The sequence below is a fragment of the Rhamphochromis sp. 'chilingali' genome (genome assembly GCF_963969265.1).
Source record: "Rhamphochromis sp. 'chilingali' genome assembly, chromosome: 20".
Lineage (NCBI taxonomy): Eukaryota > Metazoa > Chordata > Actinopteri > Cichliformes > Cichlidae > Rhamphochromis > Rhamphochromis sp. 'chilingali'.
In genome coordinates, this window is record NC_137947.1 from 29,322,038 (window position 1) to 29,331,591 (window position 9,554).

Below are 9,554 nucleotides of genomic sequence, written 5' to 3' on the forward strand. Positions count from 1 at the left end.
ATACAACTTTTGTTTTTTTCAATAGGAAGAGGGCCATGTGACACATCAAACTTATTGGTAATGTCACAAGAAAAACAATGGTGTGCTTGAGGAGTTTTCCCCCTGAAACCTGGCCCCACCTTATCATGCGAATTCCTGAGGTCAGATGGCCCAGGATGTGAGTGGGCGTTAAGGCGTCTGGGAAGGTGATAAGGTGGGGCCAGGTTTCACAATGAACACACCCGAAACTCTGGCTGATTGGGACCCACACCCAGTTTCACACCTTGGCTCAGACGATTAGAGGATCATCAGGGGGTCCTTTTGTCCCTCTGTGGGGGGTTACTCCCACTAGGTTTATATCTGGGACTCTCCACCATTTGACCTTAGAACTAAAGAAGCTTCTCGGATGAGAGGTGAAACGTCTTCAAGCAACTTAAAGAAGTCCAGACGCTTTTCTTTGCAAGCTCCTTTGACTATAACATATATTTTTATTTTACTTATTTTAGGTCTGTGAAGCCAAACTTGATGCTGGGGATTTATTTTTGTCAGTGGAGTCAAATGGTAAGTTACAATTTGTGCATTTTGTCATACTGGAAACACCACAGATTATATTTTAACTTAATAGCTCTGTAGAACAAATGATATAAATATTGTAGTGTCAGGGTACTTCTTAAGAAGTAATATTGCACTATTGATGATCGCATGCAGGTGGCATAAACTAAATATTCAGACGTGCTACCAATAAATGATTCATTAACAAAAGCAATGGAGCAGACTGTTTAGGTTGTGGTTGTAATAACATCCATAACTGCAGGTTTGTCATTAATTTATTTTCACAGGTCTAGATGATCACATGTGTCTTTGTAATTTAAATGAGGTGGACTTGGAAACCTTGCACTCTTTTGGGTAAATTGCTGTCCACTACATATACACAGAATGTGCACAGTATTTCAGATCTAAAAAGGGAGTATGTAATGGACTTGCTGGCTTTATTGTAAAAAGCCTGTTGTGTAACTTTAATGAGGCAGTTGGACTAAAGCAATATTGCTCGTCAGGGTAAACATCTGAGGAATAAGGAAATTGTTACTTGTCCTTTTACTCAGTGTTCTTTTAATCGCACGTTTACTAAAGTTTTACATCACATAAGTCATTTTCACAATCATTCTACTTTAAAAGATTTCAAGACAGAGCTTGTTGTTCTCTGAACTTCCTTGTTCACTGAAAGGCAGGTAAAGTGCATCTTTTTGTTTGTTTGCTTTTGTGTGTTTGTGTTTTCTCTAAAGGGCCTCGGATGACGGTTTGCTTAAATTTGGGTCTCAAAGACTTTTTTTCAATTCTGCCTGTACTCCCCACCCCTCTTCTTCTATTGCTCAGGTTGAAGCAGAATTTGCCCGTCAGCAGCTCCGCCTGGTCCGGCCTCCGAGTCTGCAGCTCCGCCTGGTCCGGCCTCCGAGTCTGCAGTTCCGCCTGGTCCGGCCTCCGAGTTTGCAGCTCCGCCTGGTCCGGCCTCCGAGTCTGCAGCTCCGCCTGGTCCGGCCTCCGAGTCTGCAGTTCCGCCTGGTCCGGCCTCCGAGTTTGCAGTTCCGCCTGGTCCGGCCTCTGACTCTGCAGCTCCGCCTGGTCCAGCCTCCGAGGGTTCAGTTTTGTCTGCCCCTGAGGTCTCCAATCTGTCTGTTCCTGTCTGGCCTGCACGTCCTGCTCGGCCTGTCCGGCCTGCACGTCCTGCTCGGCCTGCACGTCCTGCTCGGCCTGCACGTCCTGCTCGTCCTGCACATCCTGTCCGGCCTGCTCGTCCTGCACGTCCTGTCCGGCCTGCTCGTCCTGCACGTTCTGTCCGGCCGATGACTGGACGCCGTTGCCGTCATGGACAGCCCTCTAAACTACGCCGCCGTCATGGACGGCCCCCTGTACTGCTCCGCCACCAGTGCCTCCCGCCCGGCCGGCCTCCTGACCTGCTCGGTCGCCGTCGCTGCCTCCCGGCCGGCCGGCCTCCTGACCTGCTCAGTCGCTGTCAGTGCCTTCCGCCTGGCCGGCCTCCTGAACTGTTTTCTGGGCTCTTGGGCCGTCAGCCTCCGGGCCGCCCCCCTGAACTGCCCGGGTTTGGACTATTGTGCTGTCAGCCTCCGGGCCGGCCCCCTGAACTTTTTGTGAACTGTTTTTCCTGGCTGCCTGCGCCTGTCATGAGCCTGTTTTTTGTTCTGTTGCTTTCCGGGCTCCAGTGTTTGCATTTTTTTTTGTTTCTGGCTCAATGTGTTTCATTTGTTTCGTGCCCTCCGTCCTGGTTCCCCCACCGCCCACCCTGGTTGGGTTGTTTTTTTTTTTGTTTTTTTTTTTGTTTTTGGTGTTCTGGTTTGGGCTGTCTGGAAGCCAGCCCTTAAGGGGGGGGGGGGGGGGGGGGGGGGGGGTACTGTTAGGGTTCCTGGGTCGTTGACCCAGTGTTTTTGTGTTTTTGGTTCTTTGATTTTGTTATTTCATTATATTCTAGCTTTGCTGTATGGGTTTTAGGATTATTCTTAGTTTAGGTTCTCTGGGTGGGGTTTGGTTAGAGTTTTAGTGTTCTGGTTTTCTGTCTGGGTTCCATGTTGCTGTCTCCCCTTTCTGCTGTATCCCCACATCCAGTCAGTGTCTCTGTTCCCTTTGTTATAGTGCCTGCCCGTGAGTCTGTTATGTTTCCTGTTTTACTTTGAAAGTCCATGTGTGATGTTAATATGTCTGGTTTTGCTTCCTCTTGTCTCGTTAGGCCTGATTTGCCCCAGCTGTGTTTCCCTCCTGTTACCCATTCCCTGATTGCTCCCTCTGTGTATTTAAGCCCTGTGTTTCTTAGTGTCTGTGTCGTGATCTACCGTTTATTTTGCTGTGTGTTTTGTCTGTCCACCGGTGTAAGTTTATTTTGAGTTTTTCAAGTTATGTCATGTTGCGTTCAGAATTAAAGCCTTTTTTGAGTTCACGTCTGTCTCCGGAGTCTGCACCTTGGGTCCTATTCCTGCCTGCACACAGCCCCGCCTAACAAGGAGGGCTAACTAGGCTCATAAAATGCTTCGGTGATGATGTAAGTGTTCAACTGCAAAATCTAATCCTTTGTTTAAGTTTTAGGTTATCCAGTTCAACTGATGAACTCATTGAAAGATAGCTGATAAGTAAAGTCTGTCATCATATTTCACAACTGGACATTTAGTGTGGTAACTTTTACTGTGTATATTGGTGGTAGGTTGGATATCATATTCTACTTGAATGTCCTGATAAGCCCAATTCAAAATCTCCAATGTTGATGGAATTATGTATCAAAAAGCTGTGAATTTGGAGCAGTCTACATGCTTCATAAACACTGTTTAAAAAGTGTTTTTTTGTTTTCTTTTTGACTTCTTTGACCAGAGAGCTCTACGCAAAGGAAGAGGGCAGAGGACCTCATTTTCTAAAGGAAGATCCCTCACAGACTCTCAAGACTGTGAAGGTTAGCATTGTTTCTTTTAGTAAATTTAATAATGACAGCACCACAGTGGATTTTAAATGAAACATGTGATAACATGTGTACTTCCTCCTCACCAACTGTATTATTACAAGATCTTTGACACTGGATTTGGTCTAGGTTTCAGAGAAACTAACTGGCAAGCTAGCATTGATATTATTAGTGTCTTGTGTTTATTCATGTCTTCACCAGGGTCTTTGACATTTCGCTGCTGTACTGTTCACTTCAGCTTTACATTTGATTTCTCACATTGTATATTGTAATGGCAGAGATATTAGGATAATTAAGGGGCTGCAGTGGCTGCTACCGCTGTGGGGGGCAATACTTTGGTGAAGTGTCCTGGACCCTGGAAAAGAGAATGTGTAGACTGGGTAAGCAATTAAAGGTTACTGGCCCAGAGTCATTGGGCAGCTGGGTAAAGGTGGATGTTGATATTCAGTGCCAATTATGCAACCTGTTCAGCCATGTCTATATGCTAGTGATGGCCAAATGAAGCTTTCCGAAGCACTGAAGCTTGTATTGAAAAACGGTTCATTACTCGAAGCTTTTCAACACAGTCCTCTCCGGTGACATCTGGTGGTGAAAATTTTGAAGAGCAGCTTGAATCTGCAAAATAAAACGGACTGCTCAATCATCGCTGCTCACTCATGAGTGGAGTTCTCTCTGATATTGGGCCACCGTTCCGTTGCTTTGAACATGTAATTGGTTTTGTTTTCTCGATTGGGGGGCTGAAAAAAATGTAATGCGTATTTGCGTAATACATTTTGATCAATAAACTTTCCCTATTTAAACATGCACTATGGTGTGGCCTTTCTTTGCTCATAACTCCTTGATGTTGGTAAATACAATAAGTGAGCTATATATAATATACATATGAGAATGCACAGCACATTATGGAGTATGCCCCTGCTGTGAAGTCCTGCCTCCATCTACTTGTCGTTTAATCACTGGACAGCTGGACAGGTTCATACAAAATATTAGATGAGGCCAATTGTCCTACACATATTTTTGACCTAGGGGTGGGATTGATTGTGAACTGGAAAGGGAAAATGCTTAGGAAGCTGAGTACGGCTGCATCGTCACTGATTTGTAGAATCATTTTTGATTCGATACAGGATCCGATTCAATTTGATTGGAATCTGGAAAGTTTTGCCTCAGTCAGAAATATTACAAGTCTGATCATTTAACAGTATATATCCATAATTTCGTATCTATTAAAAGAAAGCTGACACATGTGAGACTTAATTAGAGATGTAAACAGAGTTATGAAACCTGCAGCTGCAGAAGCCAGCGGAAAAAAAAAAAGAGGCAAACACAGCGCGGACCCGACGACGCACCAAAATCTGACTCTGACGCGTCGGGTCCGCGCTCTGTGTTCACGTTTGTATGCAGAATCCGTAAACCTGCTCCCAGTTACTGTTTTAGCTGCATGGTGTTTGACGACATGTTGTGAGGTTTAACCTGAGATGCTGGCGTTTCAGGCATAATAACGTTAATTTACAAATCGACACGGGATTTTAATGAATCAATATCACTTTATTCAATTTAGCATGGATTGTAATCAGAAAGGCGATAATCAAAACCCACCCCTAATCAAGAACTTGCAAAGTAAAAACATGCTCTATGTCAGGTAGCCCTTTTGTTATTTACATTTAAAAAGAGGATTAGTGTTACTGTGCGCTGCCTGAGTCTGTTTCTTTTCTTAGAAATAGTTTCTCCTGCCCTGGAGAAAATCCACTTGCATGGAACAGAAGAGGCTGTGGAGTGCAGGAACTACACTGCAAGCTGGTAGATATGCAGGTATTCCTGGGTCCTGCAGACTATCACCTAAAAACAATAAACAAAATGATTTTCTAAACTGTGTAGCAATGTAATGTACGTATAGTGTCAAATACATTTTTGTAGTCTTCATTAGCTTTAATTCACATGGAAGTGTTCCTGAAGTCATATGCTGTAATGATATTTACATTATGAAAACATGATTTTGGACATTTCAAGTTTTTCACTTCGGCAAATAAAATGAATTGAGCAAAATCAACTCAAAATATTCCCACACGCCAGAACGTCCTCTCTTCCTCGCTGGCTCCATATCTGTCAGTGGAATGATCACCTCTTCGCTCTCTGTCACCATCAACACACTCCACGAATCCCGTGGATGATTCACTTCCTTATATCCGTTTGAATCAGGTACCGAAGCAGTTACGTGCGTAATGAAGCTTCGGACGTCACTGGTCACGTGACTTTTGCCAAACGAAGCAAGCCTCGACACAGTGCTTCTGAACCAGTGTGTTGTTTTTTTCGACACACGCTCCGGAGCGTCAGCTTCAAGCGGGCCATCACTACTATATGCTCTTTTTTCATGCTGTTAATATAAGGGGAAAAAATAAACTCTTACTGATTAAAGAAGCATTGTCTATGGAGCCACAATCTGATCCTGTAGTGTAGCTGCAGTTTGCACATTTCGTGTATTCTCAGCCACATTTGGTTTAGAGCACAGCCAATATTTAGCATAAGTAAATTTAAATTCACACACACTGGTGATGGCAAGCTACATTGTAGCCACAGCCACCCTGAGGCTCACTGACAGAGGCAAGGCTGCCGGACACTGGCGCCACCGGGCCCTCTGACTACCACCAGTAGGCAACGGGTGAAGTGTCTTGCCCAAGGACACAACGACCGAGTCAACTGTGGAGCCACGATTCAGTCATCCACCCATGTGTGTGAATGACTGAATGTGTAAAGCGCTTTGGAGTCCTTAGGGGACTAGTAAAGCGCTATACAAATACAGGCCATTTACCATTTAAATTGAAAATTTTGTTTGAATTCTGCAATTGAAGACATGCTCAGTTATTTATGAACATGGTCTTTGTTTAAAGCAAGAAATGGATTTGTAACATGGGGGTGCATATCTCATTCTGAAAAAACTTTAACAACTAATAAGTGTTACCCAAAGCCAATCACCATCAATCAAGGCATCAGTGTGGCTCTTCTTTGGAAAGACATGAATTCTTAAGCACAAGGGATATTGTGTAATTGTAATTGTGTATTTTTTATTTTTGTCTTTGAACCCTTTTATAGCCGACAGGTACTGAAGACACGTTTTCTAAGAGGATGAAAGTTGGCATTGTGATGGTGAAAGAAGACATCATCGATGTGTTGGTTGTCCTTGAGGCGGCAGTAATCCTGTCTAATCTGAGGGATGTCTCAAGTGCCATTTCCATGCTGATGGGCCTTCTTTTTGCCTTCAACATAGATTATCCAAAGGAACTTGAGGACATCTTTGAAGTCATTCAGAACGTCCTAATGAACATTGGTGGAAGTGTATGCAGAACTTTAATTGTATGCTGACAGCATACAATTGCCTTAGTGTTAAGGACAGTTTTTATTTTACTGTTTGTTTTTTAATACTTGCAAGTTCTCATTCTCACTTTTGTATGTCACTAAATGACTACACTTTACATTCCAGATTAGACAATTACTCATTTGTTCATGGTTTAAGAAACTTATGTGAACAACAATATAACGGTGGACTCTGCAGATGCTTATCTCATGCAAGTCAGTAGTTTTTCCTTTGTTTTGCAATTGAGCAGACTCAAACGAATGTTTTTGAAATATCCAGCTTATCAAATGTTTCAGAAGCATGCACTCATTTTCAGAGAAATTGGTTGTGTGGAATTTGTTGCAATTGTAAATGAAGACAAATACAAGAGTTTGATGTCGTAGTTGTTAAACTGATCTTTACTGTCACTTATCAAAGGTTTCGTACTATTTGAATATTTCAAGTTTTATGCTAACAGGTGTGACCGAGCACAACGAAGTTTAAAAAATTTGCAAATGTAAAGAATAACTAAGCGGCCGCTTATCGGGGCCTGGAGCCTGGGGCTCGCTTGGGCCCCTTCGGAGGTGGGGTGCCCCCGGCCTCTCGGCCTGGGGCTCGGTCACTCAGGCACAGCTGGGGGCCGGCGGAGCTCATGGGCGCGTCACTGCAACTCCCCCTGGCTTCTGCTCCGCGGCTGCTGAGTGAGCCCTCATCTGGGACTCTCCTCAGCTCTTACTGGAACAGTGGCGCGGCTGCCCCTCTGTTGGTCTTCCATGGTCTCTTGTGTTCTGGGGGCCTCTGGATGTCTGGAGTTTGGATCTCCTCCATACCCGCTTCACACCCCGGAGGACGGAGCTGTGGCCCCCCCCCACACACTCCCTAGCAGATCATTACATGGAGAAACCTTTGGAATACAAGCGCGCTGATCCACACAGGTATGCACACGGGTGTTCACTGCTCGTAGACCCAAATTACACCTTTCTTGGCTGCTACTTCGAAGCACATCTGTCCTGCGTGCTGCACAACAACATTGAATATTTAGTATTTACTGCTGTTTACACTTAGCTAGATTAATGCGATGGTGTTGTGTTTAGTATGTTGCTTTGTTTTTTTTTCTGCTTGTTTTCTATTCTTCTCTCAACAGGTGATCCAGGAGATTTTTATTTTTTTTCTCCCCCCCTTTCTCACTGTCCCTCTCCCCTTCTGTTTTTCCTTTCCTTCCTCTTTCTTTCTCCCTTTCCTATCCCTCACTCATGTCTGTCCCGTCTGTAACATCTGAAAATAAAATATAATAAATAATAAAAACAAAGATCGACCAAATGGACCAATACGGCAATGCCACGATGATCCATTTGGCAAAGTAAATCCATTGGGTATCCTTGTTGGTCTTCAGACAACAATTCTGATGGCTAAAGAACCAAATGGGACAGGCAAAAAAAAAAAAAGAATAACTTTTCTAAAATAGTAAGTGTCCCGTTGATACATTACATTAATGCAGACTTTATGTTGTTACTTTTAACACAGCAGGTTTTTTTTTTTTTTTGAAAGTCTGATAATTAATAAAGTTAAATCAATTTAGCTAACAGATTATGTTAGTTAAGCTAAAATAGATTCCCAAGTTAATTCAAATACTGTAGTAGTTCTTTTAACTAAAAAACCCAAGTCAACTGAACTTATACAAGAGTTGAAACAATAGATTATTTTAATTTAGCTGGAAGGGTTTTCCCAAGTAAAAATGACAATTAAAGGAGTTGAACTGACTAACAAATCTCAGTCAACTAAACTAAGACGAAAGTTTAGACAACATGTGATTTTTCATCAAAATAACATTTGGTTGTGTTACAAGAACAAACTTTATTTCTTGACTTAACTTAAAATTTTAAGGCAGCCCTTTACATCATATATTTAAGTTGAAACAAGTTATATTTTACAGTGCACCATGGTGGAACTGGACTTTGCTTCCCCGCCTCCTAACCGGCCCCAACGCACACCTGTGGCTTGTTCACGCTGATTCTGCTCTGGCTTGTAGTTAGTATTATTCCTGGCAGGCTAAGGCTGTGTCCCAATTCAGGGTCTGCATGCTTGAAGTACACATTTTAAGTGTGATTACGTCACCGCCACGGCTGTCCCAATTCGAAGTGTACTTCAAATGCATACTCGAAATGCGCCGTCGATTTCCCCAAATATCAAGCGTGGTCTGGTGCACGCATCGTGGTCCCATATATCACACAATTCATAGCGCGGCGGTGGGTGTGGATAATTTTGCTGCAAAACACGGCAGAAGGGAGCGGCCGAAGAGTGAACTGTCAAAAGTAAGTACTGAATATGATGTCACTTATTTATGTGCGAATGTTTAATAACGAAGAACATTAAAACATTGCTGTTGGCCACATGTCGGCAAAGTTGTGTGACATTAGTGATGTTTGTACTTTCAGCGTTAACTTGGTTGTAAAGCCTTTATACACATACACACACACACACACACACACACACACACACATACATACATATACATATACACATATATATACATACATATACACACATATATATATATATATATACATATACACACATATACATACATACATACCTACAACCACGATTACCGACACTAACAAGCTGATCTACAATACGGCAGCAGTGATCAGTGAGATGCTTGGCTACAAGTTGAACAGCCACAAGGGGCAGTACCCTCCATGGAGAAGGAGGCTAGAGGGCAAGATCAAAGTAGCACAGAGGGAGGTTAGCCAACTAACGGAGTTGCAGAAAGGTGCGACAAATAAGGTG

At 43.2% G+C, this 9,554-nt stretch overlaps 1 protein-coding gene across 2 annotated transcripts; it reads left to right on the plus strand.

Annotated features, from left to right (window-relative positions):
- Positions 1-244: 244 nt before the first annotated feature.
- LOC308388864 (uncharacterized protein) lies at positions 245-1,824 on the plus strand (the record flags this gene model as incomplete). Of its 2 annotated transcripts, XM_080869819.1 has the most annotated exons (3): positions 245-392; positions 486-540; positions 1,354-1,824. In XM_080869819.1, the coding sequence occupies exons 2-3, from the start codon at positions 505-507 to the stop codon at positions 1,822-1,824; spliced, it is 507 nt and encodes a 168-aa protein (XP_080725945.1). In that variant the 5' UTR covers positions 245-392; positions 486-504. The 2 variants fall into 2 exon arrangements, with proteins under 2 accessions (XP_080725945.1, XP_080725944.1); XM_080869818.1 differs by having other exon boundaries at positions 248-540.
- Positions 1,825-9,554: the final 7,730 nt, after the last annotated feature.